This window comes from Rhineura floridana, chromosome 14 (genome assembly GCF_030035675.1).
Source record: "Rhineura floridana isolate rRhiFlo1 chromosome 14, rRhiFlo1.hap2, whole genome shotgun sequence".
In the NCBI taxonomy this organism is placed as follows: Eukaryota; Metazoa; Chordata; class Lepidosauria; order Squamata; family Rhineuridae; genus Rhineura; species Rhineura floridana.
Window position 1 is genome coordinate 22348353 of NC_084493.1, and position 27169 is coordinate 22375521.

A 27169-nucleotide genomic window follows, 5' to 3' on the forward strand; every position below is an offset into this window, starting at 1 on the left:
CAAATATTTCTGATATGAAATACAGCATTTCACTATTAATTTATGTATATGTAGTGTGTATATGTAGTGTCTAGGATGCATACCTTAACATGGTGAGGTGGTTTGAGAGTTGAAGAAGCTGAGAGCAATGCTGTCAGGAGTCTAGACCAAGTGTCTAGACTCCTAGCAGGGGCACCCACAGCAGAATGGTTAAAGCTGAGACACCAGACTAAGATGCATTCAGACTCAGAGGAAGGCAATGGTAAACCACCTCTGAATATCTCTTACCATGAAAACACTATGAACAGAGTATCCAAAATGTAACACGAGATAGTGTTGGAAGATGAGACCCCCAGGTCAGAAGGCACTCACCGAGCTACTGGGGAAGAACAAAAGACAAGTACAAGTAGTGCTGTGACTAATGACGCAGCTGGGTCAAAGCAGAAAGGAAGCCCAGAGGCTGGTGCACACAGATGCGAAAGGAGAGTCCGGAATTGTACAATGTACACAATAGGAACATGGAATGTGAGAAGCATGAACCAGGGAAAGTTAGAAATTGTCAAGAAAGAAAAGGAACATATCAAAATTACAATAATAAAATAATAATAATAATATTTTATTTATTGGTTACCTATCCGTCCAGGTTAGTGGACACTCTAGGCGACTTACAATAACAAAAAGCTATACATAATACACATATACAAAAATAAACCACAGTCCTAAACAATTTAAAACCAATTTCCAATTAAAACATCATAAAATTAATCCTCCTTAATCCCACAAAAAAAAAGAGCAGCACACAAAAAACAAACAAAAAAACAAACAATACTTGGCGTGAGTGAATTAAAATGGACAGGAATGGGACATTTTCAATCAGGCAACTACAAAATACTTTATGCAGGAAATGAGAAATTAAGAAGAAATGGGGTTGCTTTAAAAGTGAGAAGTGATGTAGCAAAAGCAATTAGGAGCTACAACACAAGGTCTGAGCAAGTGCTATAAATGACATTAAATGGGAAACCTATTAACATAACCATCATCCAAGTCTACACTCCAGTGGCAAACGCAGAAGGAGAGGAATTGGAGAGATTTTATGCAGAAATACAGGAAGAAATTGATCACACACCAAAACAAGATGTGCTGATAATCATGGGGGACTGGAATGCAAAAGTAGGGAACAGAGAAGAACTAGGAATTGTGGGGAAATGGGGCTTAGGTGACAGAAATGAAGCAGGAGAGAGACTTATTGAATTCTGTGAAGCCAGTGATTTGTTTCTTGCAAACACATTTTTTGAGCAACCGAAAAGACAACTGTACATGTGGTCATCACCAAATGGTCAATATAGGAATCAAATTGATTATCTAATTGGTAGCAGAAGATGGAGAAGTTCCATACTTTCTGCGAAAACAAGACCAGGAGCAGACTGCAGTACAGATCATGAACTGGTCGTATCGAAAATCGGAGTAAAGCTAAAGAAGAAGAACAAAAGCAATCATAATGCCAAAATACAATTTAAATAACATCCCAGGAAAAATAAAAAGATCAAATAAGGATCAGATTTGAGGCTTTAAACTTAGTTGACAAAGAACTAGAAGAACTATGGCGTGAAGTCAGAGACATTATCAGGGAAGAATGCAAAAAGACAATACCTCTAGTTAAAAGAGAGAAAGACCTCAATGGAGGACTGAAGAAACTTAAAATGGTTAAAGAGAGAAGGAAAGCAAGAGGAGATAGAAACACGGTCAGAACCCTAAATGCAACAATACAGCGACTAGTATGTAGGGACAAAGAGAACTATTACAATAGTTATTGTATAGAAATAGAAGAGGACAACAAAAAGGGAAGAACAAGAGCCCTACCAAAAGATTAGAGGAATGAAAGGGAAATTTAAACCAAGCGTAGGGATGTTGAATAATCAACAGGGGAACTCACTGACTGACCAAGATGAAAGAAAAGGAAGATGGAAGCAATACAGTGAACGTCTCTATAAAAGAGATGCAAGGATGACAGATTCATTCATGGAGGAACCATATGATGAAGCACTAGAAATTTTAGAATGTGAGATGAAAGCTGCTCTTAAAATACTTGGAAGAAACAAATCTCCAGGAATAGATGGCATACCAATAGAGTTGCTACAATCTGCTGAGACTGAATCTGTCCAAATTTTGACTAAAATCTGTCAAGAAATATGGAAAACTAAACAATGGCCCACAGACTGGAAGCTTTCAATATACATCCCAATTCTAAAGAAAGGGGATCCCAGGGAATGCAGTAATTACCGAACTATTCCCTTAATATCCCATGCAAGCAAAGTAATGCTCAAGATTCTACAACAAAGGCTCTTACCATATATGGAGCGAGAAATGCCAGACGTCCAAGCTGGATTTAGAAAGGGAAGAGGCACCAGAGATCATATCGCAAACATACGTTGGATAATGGAACGGACCAAGGAATTACAGAAGGAAATCACCCTGTGCTTTATAGATTACAGCAAAGCCTTTGACTGTGTAGATCATGAAAAACTATGGACTGCTTTAAACGAAATGGGGGTGCCACAGCATCCGATTGTCCTGATCACAACCTATACTCTGGACAAGAGGCTATTGTAAGGACAGAATATGGAGAAACCGATTGGTTCCCAATCAGAAAGGGTGTGAGACGGGTGTATCTTATCACCCTATTTGTTTAATCTATACGAAGAACATATCATGCGGAAATCAGGATTGGACCAAGAAGGAGGTGTGAAGATTGGAGGGAGAGATATCAATAATTTAAGATATGCAGACGATACCATACTACTGGCAGAAACCAGTAATGATTTGAAACGAATGCTGATGAAAGTTAAAGAGGAAAGCACAAAAGCAGGACTACAGCTGAATGTCAAAAAGGCTAAAGTAATGACAACAGAAGATTTATGTGATTTTAAAGTTGACAATGAGGACACTGAACTTGTCAAGGATTATGAATACCTTGGCACAGTCATTAACCAAATGGAGACAATAGTCAAGAAATCAGATGAAGGCTATGACTGGGGAGGGCCCTATGAGAGAACTTGAAAAGGTCATCAAATGCAAAGATGTATTACTGAACACTAAAGTCAGGATCATTCAGACCATGGTATTCCCGATCTGTATGTATGGATGTGAAAGTTGGACAGTGAAAAAAGTGGATAAGAGAAAAATCAACTCATTTGAAATGTGGTGTTGGAGGAGAGCTTTGTGCATACCATGGACTGTGAAAAAGACAAATAATTGGGTATTAGAACAAATTAAACCAGAACTGTCACTAAAGCCAAAATGGTGAAACTGAGGTTATCATACTTTGGGCATATAATGAGAAGACCTGATTCACTAGAAAAGACATTAATGCAGGGAAAAACAGATGGGAGTAGAAAAAGAGGAAGGCTAAACAAGAGATGGGTTGATTCCATAAAGGAAGCCACAGACCTGACTTTATAAGATCTGAACAGGATCGTTTATGACAGATGCTTTTGGAGGTCACTGATTCATAGGGTTGCCATAAGTAGTGATTGACTTGAAGGCACATAACAACAACAAAGTGTGTAGGAAAAGGCTCCGTATGCTTAATGCAGTGTTTCTTCAACTTTTGAAGTTGCCCTCCTTTGTTCTGAACTTACTCTAAATGGTGCCTCTTGTGCCATTCCTCCAAGTAAATCAAAAACCAGTAACCTATCCCACAGGCCAGCATGTGCTTGTGTAGAATACTGGCATCTGAAGAATAGGACAGGGCATCTTCAAATCCCTCCTAAAACCACACATAGGGAACTATTAGAGCAAAGCACCAGCTCTTCCGAAGCTTCTTTTTTTTTCTCAGATCAAGTTGGCATGATGAGGATTGAGAATACACCTCCAAGAAGCCTTGTGTGGAACACTGAGGATCCTCTGCCAGGGGATATTGAGCCCACCTTGACTGGGGAAGGGAGGGAGACTCCAACTACTTCAGGGTTCTATTCTTCCCTGGATGCCCCAAGTTCAGTGTAAAAATTGCTAACTGATTTGCATAATGAATAGGGAGAGGTTATAATTAGAACACTGATCAGGAGTTGTAGAGGAGAGACTAGGCTACTCTGAAATTGTTATCAAATCCTTGAAGGTTACATACCACCTATCCAGAGATATTTGTCAGCAAGGAAAACTATAAACATTTATAGGGATGATATGAATGGCAATAATCCACATAGTGAAAGGACACGCAACATCTTGCACAACATAAAAATGTAAGTATACTGCCTTCAAGTTGATTCCAACTTATGGCGACCCTATGAATAGGGTTTTCAGGAGGCTGAGAGGCAATTACTGGCCCAAGGTCACCCAGTGACCTTCATGGCTATGTGGGGATTCGAACCCTGGTCTCCCAGGTCGTTGTCCAACACCTTAACCATAAAAAAGGTAAAGATGTCCCCGCACTTGTAGTGCGAGTCGTTTCCGACTCTTAGGGTGACATCTTGCGACGTTTACTAGGCAGACCGTATATATAGGGTGGGATTGCCAGTTCCTTCCCCAGCCTTTCTTTACCCCCAGCATATGCTGGGTACTCATTTTACCGACCACGGATGGATGGAAGGCTGAGTGGACCTCGACCCCTTTTACCGAAGATTCGACTTCCTTCTTCTGTTGGAGTCGAACTCCGGCCGTGAGCAGTGCTTCGGCTGCGTTACTGCTGCTTAACACTCTGCGCCACTGAGGGTCTGGACCTTAACCATAGCTTCCTAAAAAATGTGTGTCTTGCTCCTCCTCCCCCTTTTTCCCACTAAAGCTCAGAAAAGGAAGATTGTGTATAGACATGCCCTGTATCTGGTTAACCACTCAATCATATGCATGCTACTCAGAAGTAAGTCCCACTCAGTTTAATTGAGCTTACTCACAAGGTAGTGTAGGACTGCAGCCTAAATCTGTAACCAGTAATTTTGTTCCTAGTAGTCAAGTTAAACAGCAGATGGCATCAAGAATAATGTGGATCATATAAAAAGGAATAGGAAAACTAAGCAGTAACAGTAAACTATTCTTATAAAATGTTATGTGGCATCCTGTGAATTTAAAAGGCTACACATTAAAAATGGAACAAAGGAAGTTGTGTACAATTACCTTGTGATTATTTTTCTCCTAGCAGATAATCCTTTGGACATTTAACATTCTTTGCATGTTAGAAATCAAACAGCCAAGGGATTTTCTAAAACTTATTTATAAATAAATAAATTTATACATTTTATTTATTTTATAAATATATTTGAATACTGCTATTTTGTTAAAAACATCAAAGCAGTTTACCACAATTAAAAACAAAGCAAAATAAAACAACCACCATACAATAAAAGCATTAAAAATACAAGAAAAACAAAGGTCAACTATTCACTGAAGTGTCACCAAATAAAGAAAATTTGGAAATGTAGATGTCTGTGTTCAACTACCACCAATTAAGTTTTGCTTTCACGTAAGCAGGTTTTGCAGGTCTTCTCAACATTGGTGATTTTATGTGTATTTAGTTTGTAATTTTGCTGAATTAGTACCACAACATGCAATGTGTTATAGCAGAATTTATCTGGGATACTACTGCATTAATTATGCAGGTGTGGTGAATAATTCTCAACCCAAAGGCTGTATTGCCTCATGGACAGCCTTCCAGGGGCTGCATGTCAGTGGTGGGGTAAGGCCAGGAGCAAAAAGTGAGTGGAGCAACAGATGTGACTTGCCCAGGAAGGAAGATGGCGGCAAGCATCACTGGTTGTTTTATTCCTCCTCCGTCTCTTGGAAGATATTAACAGCTCTACCAACCTCAATATCCTCAACAGTCCATGCCAGTAGATTGGTTAAAAGTGGCCGACACAAGCTAGTCTTGTTTCAAAAGGGACTACTTTCTCGCCTGACCGCTTGTTTGTTTATTCACCTCACCAATCTTCAAGGCCTCTACCCCCACGGCTTCCTGAGCAGCCTTTGAAGTCTTAACAGCTATCTACCCTCCCACCCCGGCAAGCAAGTTTCCACGCTGGGGGAGATGACTTGTAGGTAAGAAAATAAAATTAATTTGGTGACAGTCTGTAGGGCGAAAAGTGAAAGTCAGCAGAAAGAAAAGCCTTCCGTCGGTAGAATGACGCGGGAGGACTCCGGCTCGACTATTATCGCAAGACAGTTAAAGGGAAAGACAGAGTTTTGCCACACTTTAAACAGTTCTCTCCTATTCTTTTCTGTTTGCGTTCCACCCTGAGCTTTAGAGTGCCAAAGGCCCAATATTACTATGGTACTTACAAGAAAGAGGTATAAAGACCTAGGCATAATGCCTCAAACAGGAGAGGCCCTTTCGAACGACCGGCAGGCTAAGATTACACATTTTTTTTCGCCAAAGCATGAAGAGATTCAACCTCAGGAGGTGTCGCAGCTCTCTCCACAACCATCCCTGGACCCCACTCTTGATTGGTCCTTAAATTACAAAAGTGACAATTTCTGGCTAAGTGATGTCCCCTCCCTTTCGAACTTAGCTAAAGAAATAGCAGATGCAGATTTTCAGCCCCACTCCCAGGGCAAGGACAAGGTACATATAGAAGCTTTGGCTCCAATAAACTCTGCACCTACCAGGAGTGATTCGTTTAAAGAAACCCTTAAAACTCCCAAAAAAACGCCGGACTCTTCTCCACCTTATACAAAAAACTTTCCCCTAGCGGGTTGGTCTTTCCTGATTTTGGAGGAACTTGATCTTATTAAATCCTTCGTTACTGAATGTAACAGCCTGCTGAGTACCCTGGTAAACGCCATCGGGAGAGTTTCCCGAGGGACTGGAGATAGAGAGGTGGTCCTTACCAACAGACTCGCAAACAAGGTTAAGAGCTCCTAAGCATAAAATAAACCGAGGACGCCCAAAGAAAATTTCAAGTCAAAGAACATAAAAAATCCAAGATTACCCCTGTACAAGAAACTGAATTACAAACCACTTTTCAAATTACTTGACCCTTCCAACCTGCCCTTCGAGATACATCCAGTCAAGGTTTCCAAAAAACTGCCAAAGAGGAAGGTGGAAATCAACTCCCCGGAAGAGGCTAACCCTCCATCACTCTTACAAGTGCCTGATCCCCCCCCTTTACCATCTGTCCACGCATTGGGGCATTCTCAAGGCCATTGCACCACCTTCATCCCCGGATCGGACATGGTGGAGGTCCAGAGATGCCAAATTAAAGCACAGTGGAATCTGACTTTGATTCTGGATAAGCTAGTTCTAATAAACTATCCAAAGCTGCCCGGTTTCCAAATACCACACCATCGGAAACTTCACTTTCTGGACCTCCTGGAGACTATTCTCCCTGGGCAGTTCCGCATATCTCACATCAAACTTATTGACTATCTTTTTAATAATTATAGGACCGCATGTGCCATCGTCTCGTTTATGAACTCAAGTTTAGCCAGAGTGGTCTATGATAGCAGTGCCGCCTTCGTGGACAGTGGGATCTCAATCACACAGATTTTTGTGAATGTGGCTCCCCCACAATCACTACGTGTTGCTGACCTAGCTCCAACCATCCACAGGAGTGCCACGGTGCCGGAAACCTGCAGAAATCTGCCAAGCCATGTGCCCCACACAGAGCTGGCCACTTGCACTATTCCCTCACCGGAAGACCTAGATCCCGCATCTGACCTCTTCGTTGAGGCACTCCATCCGGAGGAAACCCAGTTGATCGAGTCCTTCTGCGGCTTACCAAAGAACGATCAAACAGCAATTGTAATTAGATTGGCTTGCTTTAAAATGCTTCTGGGAGATCTGCAAGCTGGTAACAACATTCCCCCCCACAGAGGTGAGCTGTCGCACTTTAAATCCCTGACACCTCTTGCCGCTCAAACTGGAAACTTGGATAACCCTCTGAGCGGAATACCTCCAAGCCGCACCACCCACCAGGTAACGGCTGAAATAAACCTGATCTCTTTTAACAACGTAGCTCAAAGCCCGGGGAGCCTGACCCTGGCCAGGCACTCAAGCCATGGAGTTAAGCCCCCTGGAGGGCCCCTCCTGGCTCGAAATGTGTTACCTGGACACCGGCGAACTGGGATGCCCAGGGAAGCCAGTGCCTCGACCACGCTCCTCGGTGTGCCCTCATGGCCTAGTTTTCTCAAATGTCAGCATCTTAAACCCGGACACTGAGCAAATCTCCGTCTTGGGAAACTCAATGCAATGACGGAACCAAACATTTAAAGATTCCACTCTCCCACTGTCCCCCCTTGGGTTTCCATCACTGCCGGAAAAACAGAAAACTTTTAAGAGCCGTCTGTGATGGGCGTCACACCGTCCTGAAATGCAGGGCCCTTATACAAACTTCCTCTCGTGGTACATCGCAGGTTGGAAAAATAAGGCGGCGGATTTGGAGCTGATTGGCTTTTTACAATCTTTTGATATCCTCTGTCTTCAAGAGACATGGCTTTTAGACACTAACTACCTCTTTCTCCAGGGTTTCAAGACCTGGGAGAAGCTGCCAAAGAGAACCGCAGCTGTGGGTTGTGGTAGTGGCGGCCTAGCAACTTTGATAGCTACCACACTGGACGTACTCGTCATCAAGCCCCAGGGAGCAGCCCCTGACATCTGCCTGCCTTTAATAATACGTGCTTCTGATTCCCCCCCCTTATATGTTTAAATGTATATTTTCCTCCCCTGCATCCCTGTCTAGCTCTGTCCACCTGGTCGGAACTGGAAAACCATCTGGACAACCTTTTATGTGATTACCCATCCCATCTTCTCCTTATTGGCGGAGACTTAAACACAAGAATGGGTGCCAGCTACCCCTGCTTAGAAAATAACCTTTGGGCCTCATCGGACAATCTGATAACCTTACCTCGGATGTCCCGGGATAAGACTACCAACAAAAATGGGTGCACCTTGTTTCACTTGATTGTTAGATCCCAGTTAATTTGTTTTAACGGTTCGTACCTGGACTTACGGGTTTCATACTTTCATTTCAGGGAAAGGCGCCAGTGTAGTGGACTATATCCTTGGGTCGCCTCCCTTAGTTGCTTTTGTTAAAGAATTTTCTGTCGAAGCCAGACCAGACAGCGACCACCTCCCCCTGAGACTTGTTTTCAGTGGCTTTTCTCGTCATTCGCATTTATCTACATCTGCCCCGATGCTGGACAGTCTGCAAGGGTCAAAGCACCTTAAATGGTCAATAGAAATTGGGTCGGCTGTAAGATGATTATTAGAGTCGACCGCTTTGTTAGAGCTTCGCCAGTTGGCCTTAGACACCCCAGCTGACATTTTCAGGATATATGAGAAAACCATCAACATGCTCAAACCGCTGGTAACTCAAATAGCCCCAGTCAGGACCCCATGCGGCCCTAAAACATGGTTCGATAGGGAATGCCGAACTAAGAAAAGAGAATTATGTGCCCAAATTAGAACTACCAGGCGAGATAATTCTGATGCAGCCACACTTCACCTGCTCTCATTAAAAAGGGCTTATAAAAGGCTACTTAAAGGAAAAAAGCAGATCTTTTTTACCAACAACTGGCGGGCCCTGAGACGAGCACTATCTCAAGGAAATGATCCCGAATTCTGGAGGTTAATTCAGGGGAGGTTCACCCAAAATTATTTTGTGCCCATCCCCCCCATTCTTCCAGAAATCTGGGTCTCACATTTCTGTGCCATCTTCGGGAGTGAGCCATCACCACCGCTGTCTCCCCCCGACGATCTGGTCATACTTCCATCATGGCCCCCTGTCTCCAGCGCGGATATAGGGGAGTTGATTATGACCCTTCGGGCCGGGAAAGCACCGGGGAAGGACATGTTGCCTCCAGAGATACTTCTTTCTGAAATTCTCTGGTGGGGTCCCCTCCTAGCTATACTTTTCTCTCACATAAACTCCACCGGCGCCATCCCTACTGGCTGGCGCACTAGTATAATAGTCCCCATCTTCAAGAAAGGCGATCCCTCAGACCCCTGAAATTATAGGCCTATTAGCCTATTAGACGTGACATCTAAATTGTACGGGCGCTTCCTTTTAAACAAATTGCTAGAGTGGGACTCCAAGTACTCTATTATCCATCAAGAACAGGCTGGATTTAGGACAGGTAGGAGAGCAGTCGACCAAGCTTATATTCTCCAGCACTTAATAAAAACGTCTACCCTGCACCCAAACGCATCCCTTTATGTGGCATTCGTAGACTTCTCCTCAGCTTTTGACTCCGTTGACAGGGAGCTGCTGCGGCGCAAATTAGGACAAACCAATGTTGATAAAAGACAATTGTGGTTAATTCGATCTCTCCACCAGTCAAATTTTTTACGAGTCTGACTTGGGAGGAATGGAATACTCTCTCGAGAAATACCAGCAGAGAGACGTGTTAAACAAGGGTGCATATTGGCCCCTTTTCTTTTCAACTTTTTAATAAATGACATCATTCCCGAAATGGCCTCCCCTTCTTTCTTTCATCCATCGGTGGGACCTAGGAAAATTTCGTTGCTATTATATGCAGACGACCTGGCCCTGTTTTCCCTAAATAAACTAGGACTAAAAAAAATGCTGACCTGCTTGGAAGAATACTGCAAGGCCCAGCGCCTGCAAGTTAACCATTCCAAAACCAAAATCATGGTATGTGGGAAACATAAGAAGGCAAAAACAAACTGGACCCTAAATGGGAAATCACTAGATCAAGTGCAGGCCTTTAAATACCTAGGCATAAACTTTAGTGATAAACTCTCGTGGAGATCCCGACTGGAGGTCACCAATTTAACGAGCTCTAGAGTGATAGGACAAATAAGAAGGTTTTTCTATGCCCGTGGGAGCCAGCTGGTCATGCCGATGTTAAAAATCTTTATGGCCAAAGCCCTACCAAAAATTTTATATGGATCAGAGCTTTGGGGCCGTTCACTTAAATCTAGACTCGAGGCCCTCCAAAACACCTTTATGAGACAGATCCTGGGACTTCTTTGTGGCACACCGTTGGCCCATTTAAGAGCCGAATTAGGCCTCCCTTCGCTGGCAGCAAAAATTGATCTGGCTTCCTTAAGGTTTTGGAGGAAGATCTCTATCTTGGAGGATACCTCTCTTATAAAACTCTGTTGGCACGAGCAGCACCAGATTGGGGGTTGGGCTCAATGCTGCCAGGCAATAATTGAAACCTACAACCTCTCCCATAGGAAACTCTTAGATTTAAATACTTCTGAGCTCCGTAATTGGGTTTTTAACCATGACGTGAATCAAGGCACCTGGTTGGCCACTGTGAGAACAGGATGCTGGACTAGATGTGCCACTGGCCTGATCCAGCAGGCTCTTCTTATGTTCTTATGTTATGTTCTTAAGACAGGGCCACAATAATGGCTGCCCCTTTTTCAGCTTGGTTTCCCTTGCTTAAACCCAATCATGCTGTCCCACCCTACTTCATCACCCTATCAAGTGCCCCTTTGCGTAGAGCTTTCACAGAAATCAGATTCCAAACAATGCCTACAGCTTACCTTGAAGGCAGGTATCGGGGTATTCCAATAGAGGAGCGAATTTGTGTTCATGGCTGTAAGGTGCCTGAAGATCTAGTGCACTACATGCTCTTTTGCCCCCTGTATAGGAATCCTAGACACAAATTCCTAGCACCTCTAATCAACCTTAAAGGGAGGTTACCTTGCAACATCCTCGTAGCCGAGCTCCTGGCCGATGAGCACAACCAGGTAACAGTTGCGGTGGCCAACTTTGCCCTAGCTGCAAAAAAGCTAAGAGCAAATTATGTAAAAGCAAAATGCCCACAACCTTGTAATGATTGCAAATTTTAAGTTGTATGGTTTTAATGGACGTATGGTTTTAAATTGTTTGTTGTATGCTGTGCAATGGCCTATGGCTAAAAGCAAATAAAGCGCTGATGTAACAGATGTGACTCACATTTGTACAGTAGATTTTATTCCAACAATGCAACAGCCAGATACTTCTATACCCCACTGCGATAGTCCATTCAGGCAAGCAAGAAGCATTATCACAGTTCAAGAACACATTCCGAGCAGGCAAAAGCACTTGAGGAGGGTGCAGAGCAGGGCCATTGGGGTATGTGGCCTGGAAAGGAGGCATGGCCTGTGAAGAGCCCAAAATCAGAGACCTGGAGGGCTGCATTGACCGCTGGGCATGAAGTTGCCCACCCCTGTATTAAAGGATGCTAGCTATGCAGATTCCATAGACTGTCTCATTCCCGTGCTGGTCCCTGTAAGCTTGTGGATTCACTGGTAGTCTGAAATACCATACATATCTCAGTTAGAGAAACTGAAAGCATTGGAGTAGCACAGCTGTCCAGGTGGATTTCTGCATATACTTTTTAGATTAATTGTTGGAGGGAGAGTAGATGGACTGTGTTTGCAGATTTTCGTGTGGCAGTATTTCCCTGTGAAATCAGGAACTGTAGCGCTCTGCTACCACTTTTTCATTTTGTTCTGTTCTACACAATCATCCTTTAAAAGTGTTCCTTTCGCCTTCTAATTCATAATGAACAGCTTCAGTTACATCATAATTAAGTCAAATATGTAACTTAGAGTAGGTGCATGAACTCAGTATCCTCTGTCTCATTATGGGGTAATGGAATCAAAGGTGGTTGGATAGCTGAGCTTGCAAGCAGACAAGCTTGCGTTTCACAGTGAAGTATACTTATGGGCAGCTCTGGACAATAGGTTAATGAGTCAGCCTATTTTTCATAAAGGAAATATGGCTGGCAATATGCTGCTGCATTGTTAGCATGTATACTGCCTCAAGGAAGAAGAAATGAGGAAAAGTATAAGCACACAATCTAATGTATGTCCTTTTTCTATTACTTTTAGGGCTTCCAAGATTCACCAGTCAGCCGGAATCAGCATCAGTCTACAGAGGAAGCAGCATAATTCTTAACTGTGAAGTCAATGCTGATCTAACACCCTTTGTAAGGTGGGAGCTAGATCATCAGCCGCTCTTTCTGGATGACCGTGTATTCAAATTGCCAAGTGGAGCTTTAATTATTAGCAATGCTACGGATGAGGATGGTGGAACGTATTGCTGTATTATTGAAATTGGTGGTGCTCCCAAATACAGTGATGAAGCAGAAATTAAAGTTCTTCCAGGTACGAGCATGTATGCTCGGGTTTTGTCTTCTAGTTCTCCCTTGCAAATCACTAGTAGTGTTATTTAATTGCTGTCAGGCTCCAGCAACTTGCTGTTTGAGGTTGCTAATTTTAAATGACATGCTACTCTCTAGTCACCTGGGAATTATTCTCCTAAAAGATTACTTTAAATGCCTTGGTTTTCTATGACACGCCACAGATCAGAAGACTCTTGAATAGTAACAGAATTTTCTTGTGATGCAAATTTTTGCAAGGTTGGTCACGACAGCAAAGTAGCCTGAGATTAATACTTGTGCCCATGTCAAATACTTTTGTCTAGTATTGATGGTAGAGAGCCAGTGTGGTGTAGTGGTTTGAGTGTTGGACTACGACCTGGGAGACTAGGGTTCAAATACCCACACAGCCATGAAGCTCACTGGGTGACCTTGGGCCAGTCACTGCCTCTCAGCCTCAGGGGAGGGCAATGGTAAACCATCTCTGAATACTGCTTACCATGAAAACCCTATTCATAGGGTTGCCATAAGTCAGAATTGACTTTGAGGCAGTCCATTTTTCAGTACTGATGGTGGTCATTTCCTGAGGAAAATTTTCTAACACAAATTAATTTGATTATTTCTTGACAAAAGTCATTGTAAGTGAAGAAGCAGCTGTGGAGCAGCCATTTAGAGAGCGTTGCATCCCTATTTAGTGTTTTGTTAGTATCACTTTACATTTCTTTTTAATATAATAACCTTGGGCTTTCTGATTACAATATTTGCAGAATCTGAAATTGCCTCAAATCTGGTGTTCCTAAGACAGCCTTTATCACTTACCAAAGTTACTGGGCAGAATGCCATTTTGCCATGTGTTGCTGCAGGCATTCCCATTCCTGTTATCAGGTGGACAAGAAATGAAGAAGAGCTTGTTACAGAAAGGTGGGTAGTAGTAGTAGCTCTGGTATTCCATCTGCTCTTACCATGGTGCTATCACTTTCCATCCTAATATGCCCCAGTCTCTCTGGTACCATTTCTTTGTGGATGAAGTCACAAAAAACTGATTATGCTGCCAGATTGCAGGGTGGACTTGTGGTAATCAAGTGCAACCACATTCCTTACAACAGTATTGCCTACGTCTGCCTTCCCCTCCTCTTCCCACTCTATGGTGGTGACTGCGATGTTAGATGGCTATGAGCAGCTGTCTATTCTGTTACCTATGTTATTGTTATGGAAATATGTAGCTGCGTGTGTGCCAGTATATGTATTTACCTAAGTAGCAGGCTTTTACCCTGCATTTAAATCACTGAGACTTAAATCACTGAGACTTAGTAAAATAAGAAAAGCTACTTTATTTATAGAAATACATAGTAGATAGGAAAGGCATACCTAGTTCTAACTAAGTAGGAGGTGCAATGCCCAGACTTGGGTATTGCCCTCATGACTCAGGACAGAGAGCAAAGACAAAGATGTCTCCTCTCTCCTTGGACTGTTGGAGAAGATGACAAAAGAAGGAGGGGCAGGTCAGCTTCCCTGAGCATATCAATTTACAATGGAAGGAAGTTAGGTAGAGAGCAGCACAGGTAAAGGTAGGCAAGCCTAGCCAGCTGGAGGACCCGAAGTATTGAATGCCTTATCATTTCTGAATAACAAGTGCTTACAAATTGACTTGAGGAAGGGAGTGTGATCACCAGATAAATGACTATTAGCTGCCTAATTATTTAGCAAAATTTGAACATCTGAGCAGCACAGCAGCTGGTTTTGGAGCTTTCACTGCTTGGACAAGGCCATCAATGGCTCAAGTCTTTAAACAGTAGGACTGAAATGCTATTTAAATTTGATATTGGGATTTTGGCCCACTCCATCAAGGCAACTTCTGCAACTGTTGCTGCCATACTTGGTGTTAGTACTGTGGGAGGTTGAAGACAGTGCTGTCTATAAGCTGGAAGAAATACTAAGATCCTTGTAGAATGGGTGACATTAAAGTGGAGGGTAGTGGCTTGGCTTGACCTTTTTAAAAAGCAGCTCAACTCTCTAGAAACTCATATAGGCAATGTGGAGGAATCTGTTAATGCTTTGCTGTGTGCTACTGTACACTTGGTTATAAATAAGTTAGATGGCCTCAAAAATGGGGGCACAAGAATATCCTGCACTTTTGAGGTTTTCAGGAGGAATGATTCCCCCTGAACTTTGTTGTGATTTAGGCCTGATCTCCAAATGCAACAGAATGAAGTGGTAGTAAACTGGTGGCAGGTTATATCTTGAAATGTTAGAGGATATAAAATCTTATATAAAAAAACCCTGTTATTCAAGCATTAGAGATCAATCTGAGCTTGTTTGTTTCTAAAAAGGATGTGAACCTGATGACTTTGCAAGTGTTTAGAAATTTGTGGTTTGGTGCAGAGTATGTTTCATTGGGTACTTTCAAACAATGAGGCTTGGCTATTATTTTAGCTGCCTATTCTAAATCCTTAATTCAAGATGTTACAGAATATAAAAATGGAAGATTTCTTCTTCTCTACTGTTTATGAGGATGGATTCTCATATTTTTCAGTTTCCTTCACATTTTGATTTTTTGTCAAATCAACAAAAATTGAAATTTTGTTTGCTAATGGGAGGAGATCTGAGAAAGTGGCTTTTATTTCTGTGGCAGAAATTTTTTGGAGACAACTTTGGAAAGACTCAATAGATAGCTAAAACAATTGGGGTGCGTGAAACTTGATTACCTTAAATCACTTGCTCGTATATAACTATATTCATTTGATATATACAGTAGGGGCCCACTTTACGGTGCTTCGCTTTACAGCGCTTCGCTAATGCAGTGGTCTCAATCAGATGCAATTAGACTAAAGCCCCACTCACATAGCGCTTGTTCCTCTTTTACGGCGGTATTCGGGTGTCGTGTGACATTCTATTCAATGAGTTCTGCTTTTCGGCGGTTTTTGCTTTACAGTGGGGGTCCAGAAAGTAACCCGCCATATCAGTGGGGCCCACCACAAAATACAATCATAAAACCAAAGTTTAAAATAATAAGTAAAACCTATAAAACATAGATAAAGCAGATAAAGCAAATATATCTGAGATGATAGGAATATATGGAATAGCCAGCCACTCATATTCAGGACAATGGCTTGGATTCAAAGATTCTGCTGTGCAAATAAAGGAAGACTAACCTTCCTTTTATTGCATCTCCCCTGCCATTTTAAACTTCCCATACCCCTTTAAATTATTGGTGAGTTAGCGTCCTTCAAATATGGGTTTTTTGGGGGTAGTGGTGGAGGAATGTGGATTTCAGGTGCTAGGTAAAATAAGCAACCACTCCTTCCCTAATAAGTTCTGTTTGCACAGAAGATGTTTTAGATCCAAGCCAATATATGCCTGAAATAAGGGGCACTCTCAGGTTTTGAAACAAATAATCATAGCTCGAGTTCAGGGTTAATGATGTTCTCTTGGGGAATTAATTTCTTCCTGAATTCCAACTTAAATTACTCTTGTAAAACAGCTAAGTGATTAATGAATCTTGCATGGAACATGCTGCTGGTAAGTTCTGCCCTGTTCAGTGCTGCAAAGGACTTCCCCATGATGTCTGTTGGGATGTCTGTCCTGTATTGGTCTGACTATTGTTTGGATCACGTATAGATCTTACTATCCTTTAAGCAACGCTTAAAAGTATAAACAGTTTTTTATTAGTGGATATGTTATATGTATTTATCTGTTCACATTGATAAATCTTATATGCAATCTCTTGTCTAGCCTTGTCTGTTGTCCTTTTTGCTTTGTTTTGTTATTTCCTTTCCATCAACATACAATTATCCTGTTTTTCTTGAGTGTGCATGCCTTGATAATTTTTGTGAAAATATTGATCTAGTGCAGCATGGCTTTCAGTATTTTTTACAAAGTAAAGGACAGTATATTAGTTAACTTAATTGAGCAGATTTACAAAAAAAAAGTATGCAAAGGAATGGATTGGTGTAACCAGAATATATTTAGTTGAATTGGTTGGAAATGGTTTTGTGGGGAAGGTTTTAAAACATTAGTCCATACTGCTCAGGAATGTTGTTTTATCTTCTATCAGAATCTTGCAAACTTCTCAAAAAATCAATTCACCAATTTGTCTTGCTTTGCACAGCTCTCAAAATTTTTTGTTGCTGGCTGGGGGGATTCTGAAGATCAACGATATCACAGAAGATGATGCTGGAACATACACATGTATTGCAGATAATGGGAATGAAACAATTGAAGCTCAAGCTGATCTTATTGTACAGGGTATGTAAATACTTTGAGAGATAGTACAGTCAAAACCACAACACTCTAGAATATAGAATTTTGTTCTGTGAGTGGGACAGATGAGGTGCATCCATTTCTAGTGATCCCTTATGATATAAGGGGTAAATTGGGCCCGAACACGGAAGGTACTATAGCTCAGTGATAGAACACGTGCTTTGCATGCTAAAGATCCCAGGTTCTATCTCTGGCATCTTCAGGTACGGCTGGGGAAGGTCCATGTTGAAACAGTGAAGATCTCCTGCCAGGTGGTATAGGCAACATTGAACTAGATAGACTGAGCATCTCACTCATTCTAATGTAGATTCAGTGCTAAGTGCTAGATTTACAGGACATATCAGTCTCTTCCCCAGTATCTTTCAGATCTTGAAAAGAGCTACTAACTAGTGAAGATTGTTGCTTGGGGGCTCTGTTGTTGCAGATGTGTCTCCATCCTCACTTGTGGCCGGCATTCACCTATTTTGAAATATTTCCTGTTTCTCTCCCTGGTTCTCCTGTGTAAGCAGCAGTAGCAATGTGGAAGAAGAGTGTGTGTGTGTGTGTGTGTGAGAGAGAGAGAGACCAGCAATGTCATATGCATGTGTAGTTGGGCTCAAAAGATGCTGGACCTTCCATGTTTGCTTACGTTAAATAACTACACAAGACAGCAAGATTATGACCACATTCACATGTAATACTAAACCATGGTTTATTGAACAAATCAAGTACCACAGATTAGCAAAACAAATATTACTTGTTTTGCCTAATATTTTGTATTCTGACTGCTCTTCCTTGCTTCCTTTATAACTTGGTGAGCCTTTGGGGTGGGGCACCAGAATAAGCCAGGATAATACATTCAGATGCAACATGAAACTATGGTTAACACAGAGATTCATAATTAAACTTCAAACCCTGTTTTCATATTCTAGTTTGTGGTCCACATAAACTATAGTAGGGTTTGGACCTGCAAACAAACCACAATTAAGCTAAACCAACCATGGTTTAGTGTTCCATGTAAACTGGGCCCATGTGTATGAGTTTTCTTTTCCCCAGTGGCAATTTTTTAAATCAATGCCAATGTTTATGGAATATTTAATACAAGCACACTTCATGGACAACTTTGTGTGGGATCCTTGATATTTGATATTTTGACTAGCTTGTAATGATGGGCAGTATTTATATAAAGGCAAGGCCCCTATATTGTGGGGATCCATGGCTGTGAAATGTGCCCTTTGTGCACAGAGATTAATAATCCCCCATTGCATCCGCATCATGCAATTTCAGGAGTAAATGAAAGCCATTCACTTCTTTGGGATTAAATAAAGGTGTTAAATGGTGAACACCTATAATAGACTTAATGAAAGACTAGCTGATAAAAGCATGTATATTGTAAGTTAAGAAACAAGGGTTGGAAAAGGAGTGATTTGAATATATTGGAATGTTGAGAGCTGTCTTAATTTTTGTTATAGTAAGTCATTATAATCCTCACTTGAGATGAAATTGGTTGATTGGTGTAATGAAGAACTATGCCAGACTATGACTTCCTCTTGCTGTTTATCCATTTGACTTACACAGGAACATTTTATAGCCTTCCTTCCTTCCTTCCTTCCTTCCTTCTGTCAGTCCGTCAGTCCGTCAGTCCATCCGTTCAGGTAGATTCTAGTCTCCAAGGTGTAGAGTCAATCCCTGCTCATCTGGGAACAATGTTTACTTGCCAAGGCCTTAAAAATACTCATTTTAAGAAGAAACCTCCATTTATCTCCAGTTGAGTCTTGTTGACAAGCAGAAGTGAATCATTTACTAAGAGTGTATGGGAAAACATAATTGTATAAGACTGATTATGGATTTGCTTGGCCAAGTTTGTCCTGGATAAAGCATGTAAGGGTCATGATCTTATAATTTGGTTAAATACAGGGCCTATGTCTAGGTCTTACATTTTAACCATTCAGACAGCTTCATTTCCCTCCTTTTCTCCATTGTAAGGAAGATTGAATAAGCTCTTGCAGATAACACATTGTTCTTCAGTCCGTCTATATAAGCTGCTTCGGTGTTGTCCTGAGGAAGCATATAGAAATGGTATTTACTTGCATTCTTCTGGATCAGTATTTAGATGAAACTTTTTGCAATACACCTTTGTTTCTGAAACAGCTTTCCTTTGAGGGGGGATAATAATGCCTAATCATGGGTGTCCATTAGGAAGTTTTTCAGTGGGGAGCAAAATTAATACTCCAAACAAACATAGGCAAATAACTAGCATCTGAGAACAAGTCTGCCATTCTGATAGATAAGTGATTGAACCAGGCAAGGCCTTGGTACACCTGGCTTCTGAGACATTTGTATTCCAAGTCTACCTGTCCATTGTTTCACAATGGGTAGACCTGCTGTCCATCTATGGGTATGACTGACATCCAGAAAACTCCCTTCACCCCTCCAATCCTTAATTAATTGCACTGTTATGACAATCAACTTCATAGCACCCACCCCAGAATAACAGCACTGGATTACATTTATGGGTTGTCATGCATTCTGATTCCCACCACCACTAGCAAAAGAGGTATAACAACATTGGGTTACTTTGCAGGGTTGGCATAACCCACACTTTCATCCTGCAACATGGGTATGATAATTATTAAAACAATAACAAACTATCTGCATAAGTACCAGCAAAATAATTTTTAAAACGTTTACAAACATGAAATAGGATTGAGCTAGCAAGATCCTGGCTGCTTCCTTTTGTTTTTGAATTCCCACTACTCCCTAGTCACAGTACATTAACATTTTGGATACCTGAATTGTTTTCTATGGGGCAGCAATCACTTCTCCACCAGGGAAGACCAACAGAAAAGGCTTTGTGTGTGTATGTGTGTGGTGTTCTCTTCCACATTAAAATTATGTGTATGGCAGAGTTATTGGGGCAGAGTGGGGGATGTAGTCTGATCTCATTTAGCCAGTGAATAGATTTCCCTTACGTAATTATAAAAAGGTGGTATTCATTTAATCAATTTAACTCAGGAAATAACATGGAGATAGACAGATGTGGACAAGGTTAAAAGTTCACTTTTCAGCTGGGGAGTATTTTATATTTCTCAGTGACTGAATTTGGGTCTCCAGAGGTTCCTGCAAATACTGTGACGTAAACTACATGGAAATTCTCAGTTTTCAACTGAGCAGCATGTTACAGATCACATCAAATGGCATTTCCTATTTATTTTTAAGTCTCCCATTAAGCATGAAATACTAAGTATATCAAATTAAACAAATGTATTCTGAATGCTGGTCATTCAGTTTTACAGGATATAAGTTTTTATGTTCTTCTGTAAATCTGCATGGCCAGCATTCAAAGCACATTTGTTTTAACTGAGAGAAGAAATATAAAATCTGAGTGCATTTTGAAACATGGGATCTTTTTCTCATTTATTCAGAAACTGGTAGAAAACATTTTAGCTACTGTTGCAACCTGAGTACGTAGACTGATAAATTCAGGACTACCCCAGGGCTCCACGGGAGATGAAACCCCAGATGTGACAGGAATATCAGTTTGCTCTAAGTCACATCGTTGAACAAGACTGGGAACACAATGGTAACCTGTGGAACCACATTGGAAGCATCCTTGGTCATGATAGGTAATTGCCTATCACCACCCTTGAGGGCCCTCCCTTACCAAAAATGGGTGCGATGAGCTGTATCAAAGCTGCAGAAAGATCTAACAAGATTAATTGGGTTCAGTTTCCTGTATCAGGTTCCTGGGAATTCTTCCTTATTTACCAGGTTTCTCCCAAGAATTATCTAATCTTTTAATTTGTTTTTATTTTGTTTTGTTCTATTTTTAGTTAACTATCTTTAAGGAATAGGTTTAGAGTAGTTTCAGTTGTTTTCTGAAACTGTTTAATTTTATAAAATAGTATTAAAAAACTTAAAACCATGTTATCAATGACACGTCATTTTGCAAAATGGTTTCTTTTGTAAGGGCTTTTGAGAAATCCTATGGGACAAATAATATGGCTAAATTAGCTGTTGACCATGAGTCTAAAATTACTGCAGTGGATACATTAATACATTAATACATTAAGGGGATTGTATTTGCTAATTTCACCTACATTTCAGCTAGGATTTCTTAAAAACTGTATACAGTAGGGCCCCACTCATACAGCAGGTTACGTTCCAGACCCCCGCCGAAAAGCAAAAACTGCCGAAAAGTGGACCAGCTGTAGCTCCGGGGTCTGGAACCTAACCCGCTGATCTTGCCGGAAGAGGAGAAGATCAGCTGTAGCGCGCTACAGCTGATCTTCCCCTCCTCCAGCAGGATCAGCTGGAGTGCGGGAATCTGATTGCCCTGAGGAGATCAGCTGTAGCGTGATACAGTTGATCTTCCCCTTCTCCAGTGCGATCAGCCCGAGCTCGCGCCAAAAGAGGAGATCAGCTGTAGCGCTCTGCAGCTGACCTTCCCCTCCTCCGGCGCGATCAGCTCAAGCACAGGAGTCTGATCGCGCCAGAAGATGAGGAGATCAGGTGTAGCACTCTACAGCTGATCTTCCCCTCCTCTGGTGAGATCAGCTGGACCACGGGGAGCTCCAGCCCCCCCAGCTGATCATCCCACTGGCACCGTATTAACGGAATACCGAAAAGCGGGATGCCGAGAAGCGGGGCCCTACTGTATATTAATTAAGCTTTATACCAGCTGCTGCAAGTTGTTCGGATATTTTGCTTTGGTCTTGTAACACTTGTTGCAAATCACAAAGGTTATCATCCATTTGGCCAAAGGCTCAGTCAGAGGGAAGTTTTAAAATGTTTTATTTTCTGTTGGTATAAGAATGGCAGTGTGTCACTTTTGTAAATGATTACTAAAAACGTATGAAAGGCAGTGGTCTTGTAAGGATTTAATGCAGATGTATGATTCTTTTCATGAATTGCATAGTTTCCACTAGGTATGAAAGCATAATAAAATGTGCATCATCTTAACCTATCACACTAAACACAGTTGTTCATTTTATCTATCCAGCTGGCTGATGATAGCACTAGGAAAAATGAAGTGGAAAAAGGAAACCTCTAAGGCTGCTTTGAAATGCAATTGTCTGGTGCTAAAACATGCACTCTTTCCATTAAAACCTTATTTTATGTAATTGTCTTATTTGCTCTCTGGTTATCAGCTTAACTTGTTTACCACAAACATCTGTACTTGTGCCTAATTGCATTGAGTTCTGAATATTAATATAGTTGGCTACAAAAATAACTTCCAAAGACATTTAAACTTCTTAAATGAAGAGGGAATGTCTAATGAACTGAATATCTCTCATGCTCATCTTTAGTGAATAACTTTCCTTCCTCTGCCCCCTACTTATCCCAGACCAGACAAAAAATAATAATCCTTTGACAGCTAAGAATTTTTTAAAAAAACTTAATTCCAAGATCAGTTGAGGATGAAATTCAGGCATAGCGGTGAGAATGATATTACTCTCATTAAACAGTAGGTTTGTATTTAGACCTACTCAAAGAAACTAAAAATATTATTGGCTCATATTGTTTGATAAGCAAAGTGCTTCAGACCTGGCTATTATTTTACATCTTTGTTTACTTCATTGTTACTCCTTCCCACCTGCATGCATATAACTGAAATGTACATGTGTAGAGATCATTTTCCTGCTGTTTGATTGGTATTGTAGATTAGTTCAATCCTAATTTGTTTAAATTGTTTTCCATTTGCCACAGATCATTTCAGTCCTATTGCAGTTGATAGATTAATCCATTAATGTTAAATTTGGGGCAGCTTTTATTTAGGTTCTGTTACTCTGTAATACCTTCCTTAGCCTTAATCCTATTTTTCATTCTGTTGAAATGTAAGAGAAATATTTAAAACTAAGGCTATAACTTCAACTGATACATCAACCAGCTGACGTTTTAGGCTGCAATCCAATATGTCTACCCAGAAGTAAGCTGCATTGGATTCAGTGGGACTTACTCCGAGGTAAGTATATATTGGCTTGCACCCTTAGTTGCTTAATTGTCGGGACAATTCTAATCAAGATTATGTTTATTTTCAAAGGCGTGTTTCTATGATGGGGAATGAGAGAATACTAAGGATGATCTTTCTAACGATAGCAGTTATGTTTGAAAGCTGGTAATCTCTCTAATAGATTTCTTTGGCACTCACATATACTATTAAAAGTATATATGTAGGCTGCTTTTCTATTCCATGTTGTCATATGAAATGGTCAAGCAATGTATGTCACACTTGATCAGCAACTGCCTTTCTTTTTTATTTAAAGCTGCTCCTGAGTTTCTGAAGCAACCTTCTAATATCTATGCTCATGAATCCATGGATATTGTGTTCGAGTGTGATGTGGCTGGGAAGCCAACTCCATCAGTGAAGTGGGTAAAGAATGGAGATGTGGTGATCCCTAGTGACTACTTTAAAATTGTAGTAAGTATATGTCTAGTATGAATCCTGTGGGTTGATTTCCTTAAAACTAAATGTTTCTACTAAATCTTAATAGTGCTCAATTGGGTACCTTAACCAATATATGTTTCAGACGCAAAGCTATTGATCTTTAAACTTTTTAAAATTCTCCAATAACTACTTAGTCATAATAGTCTAGCCTGATAGGCAGAAAGGGTTTTTTTTTAGCACATCGGTTTCTAACTTCAGCATAGTAGGAAAGCTGTTCGTCATAAAAGCTTTACCCATGCTGTTAAGGGTACTCTACCAGTAGAACAATTATGGCAGACTTTGTAAGTGTGGTAATGGGTTGCATCCTGATGCTAGGATACTGAAAACTTACTAATGCTTCATGTGAATGTGTTTTGTGAAGTATTTTGCCCAGCTTTAGTGTGTGTTATGTTGCAATGGAAAAATAGGCTTAAAAAGTGCAGCATACCTCTCCCTCCCCCAAGCTCCAATCAAATTTGGAAACTCTGTGGCTGCAGTAAATAGTTAAAACATGCATATATCAGGAGATGTTTCAAGTGTCTACTGTCACTCTGGAGAGTCCTAAGAACAGAATTCATGAAGTGACCTAACTGAATGAATCAATTTTTCTAAATTAAGCTCAGCAGTAGATAAAGGAGATGACGTTCTGGTATAAGAGTGACAGCTAGAAGATAAGCCACAGAGGAGAAAGGTAATGGAAGAGTTATTTGATCAATGGTGTCAGCAATGAAACATCTCTTGTGCTTCAGGGGCCTGGGGTCTCAATCCCAGGAGATATAAGCCTTTTAGGAAAACACCCCAAAGAGGGCTTAAGCTGCAGTGTAGTCTCAATCAGACAAGGTCCAAAACGTGATCCAGGAACATGGTCTGGAAACAGCCCAGGATCAGTCTCACAGGGAGTTCAGTAAAATACAGCACAGCAAGCAGGGGAACTAGACTCAGCAGCAAGGCTCCAAAGAACAAGGTGACTAGGACCCGTGTGACTGTTGTGGAAGGCTCAAGAGAGAGGACACCTTATTTACTGTGGTTTCCTAACCCCTACCCTAACCCCAGCTGTTTACAGTAAAGTAGTTCCATGGATTCCTTACACATGAGCCACACAACAACCTTTGGTCCATAAATAAATGCTATGATGTTCTTGCCAGGCTGTGCCCTGTCCTTTGGGCACCGGCGTTCTCAAGGAGTGAGGGGTGACTTCACCTCCTACTTCTCTGACAGCTTCAAGCAAGTATGCCACCAGAGGCCTCCTCAAGGGGAGCCTCCACACTGGTTCCAGGAGACTGCCTGCTCCTTAAGGTGCTTGACCAGTGGAGTGTCTGGTTGTCCACCGAGTCTGACACCAGGTCAGGACTAGGCAAGTCAACATCTGGGAAAACAGAAAGAAAAGACAAGAAACAGAGTAAAGATGAGGGCATACAGATAAGGGTAAGAGGATTTCTGAACAAAAGCAATGAAATCATAATAATTTAGTTGGAAAAGCACAAGAAAGAAATTATAGACTACCAGCAATTGATCTGTTTATACCAAAGTGCCTCAACAGCATGGATACAAGAACAATGCATTGAGCCAAAGCTGGGGAAAAGATGGAAAAAGCACGTAGAAACTCTAGATGTTGGATGGCAAGATTGGGTTAGAAAAAGAGGTAATGTGAAGTATTAGGACAGAAGTGGGAACCTGTGGCCCTCCACATGTTGATGGGCTCACAACTCCCTTAGCCAGCTTGGCCAATGGTCAGGGAGGGTGAGAAATACAGTCCAGCAATATCTGGAGAACCACAGAGTCCTTACCTCTAAATTAGAAGAATGAGAGAATATTAATTATATAAATTTGGGAGGCCATAGCTAGTATCTAGATAAAGAAATTTAGTGAAGCTGAGGGTGAATTAATTATCAGAAGAGAGGAAAGGATTGTGTCCAGATCAAAGAGTAAACAGTAGGATGCGATGCAACTAGGGATGCTGGTGAAGTTCTTCGAAGCTGAACTCAGACTAACTTCAGGAGTTGATAAAAGCCTGACTTTAAAATCTGAAGGTTTGCTATTTCTGTGGCTGACATAAGATTTGTAATGCCAGGAGAGCTCTCAATTTGGAGCAAAGCCTTTGTTAGCCAAGGATCATAGAGGATTTCACAGCTGCAGATTGGTCATATTAACAGCTCTGTCAGCATGTGTGAGCTCTGACTGCCAAAGCAGCAAGTCCAGTCTAGTCTCAGAGACTCCTTGTGGACTGGATTGGCTGCTCTGACAGCATTGGTGTGCGTGAGTGTGGAAACCCACCCACCAAAGGTCTCTTGCTCTCAAGGTCCTCTGTAGGGAATGGACTTCCCTCTGCCCTTGGTATAATAACAATTTTATACTGCTTTTCAATCATATTTCCAGGACAGTTTACAAAAAGAATCAAGCAATTACTGTACATATAACAACTAAATAAGCTAAAAGGCCACAAAATTTTAAAAACAGCTCAAAACACTAAGTTGCATCTAAAAAGCGTGGGAAGATAAAAAGATCTTTGACTGGTACTAATGAAATGACACCCTCTGTAACTTTTGACATTTTTGTTCATTTGTTCGTTAATCAATTTTATATCCTGCCTTTCCTCCAGTTTAGGGCATAGGGTAGCTTACAACAATAGTAGAGAAAAAAACCCATACAACTATAAAACATCTTTAAAAACCAACAAGTTGGATATAATCAAGAGCAGTGATAATAACATCTGTAGAACTGCACCCCAGAAGCAAGTAATTGAAGATTCAAATGACTGGACAAATAAAAATGCCTTTATTCCCCCCCAAAAACAATGTTTCTACATTGGGAAGAGATCAAATATCACTTGGGAGGGAGCTCCAAAAGCAGGGGGCTACCACTGAGAATGTTCTGTCCAATCCAAAAGAAGGAGTAATAACTTAAAAGAACTAATATTTTAAAGTGCAAGTTAGACCTAATATAGGAAAGAGGGAATGTTTGTGGGTTATGAAATATATCTTAGAAATCATTGGAGACTAAGGCTGCAATCCAGTACATGCTTATCTGGGAGCAATCTCTATGGAAAATAGTGAGACTTACTTCTAAGTAGATAGGGTTAGGATTGCACTGTAAGTAAGAAAAAAAGGCAGTAGAGATATAGGTGGTGTTCAGATAATCATATCAGCTATGAACATGCCTTTTAACTGCATGCAAACCCTTTAAGTGAGCCAAAATTTAAACCAGGAAGCCTCTAATAGTTTTACCATTTCTTCCAAACCAGAAAACTGTTTCAGAAAAAGTCAAGATATTAAAACTGAAGTTTGAAGTTCATTTAATATCCTGGCTTGTATTGAAGATGTTAACCATAGTTTCCTGGTTCAGATAAAGGATATAGCAGCAAAGAGGCTGCATGTGCAGGGCTTGGATTTCTCACCTTAAGCTAATGATAATCCCAAATGAGCTAGTAGCAAACTATTAAAAAAGAGAGAAACTATCGTAGTTTTGACGTGTACTTTTTAG

The 27169-nt window shown here is 41.1% G+C and overlaps 1 protein-coding gene across 9 annotated transcripts in view; it reads left to right on the plus strand.

The window, feature by feature from the left end:
* Positions 1-27169, plus strand: part of NEO1 (neogenin 1) — a 178624-nt gene that overhangs the window by 81544 nt on the left and 69911 nt on the right. For all 9 annotated transcript variants that reach the window (XM_061594751.1, XM_061594759.1, XM_061594754.1 and 6 more), the window contains exons 3-6: positions 12755-13030; positions 13791-13944; positions 17132-17268; positions 23529-23683. In XM_061594751.1, the coding sequence (XP_061450735.1) occupies positions 12755-13030; positions 13791-13944; positions 17132-17268; positions 23529-23683 (722 nt within the window). The remainder of the gene's footprint in view (positions 1-12754; positions 13031-13790; positions 13945-17131; positions 17269-23528; positions 23684-27169) is intronic.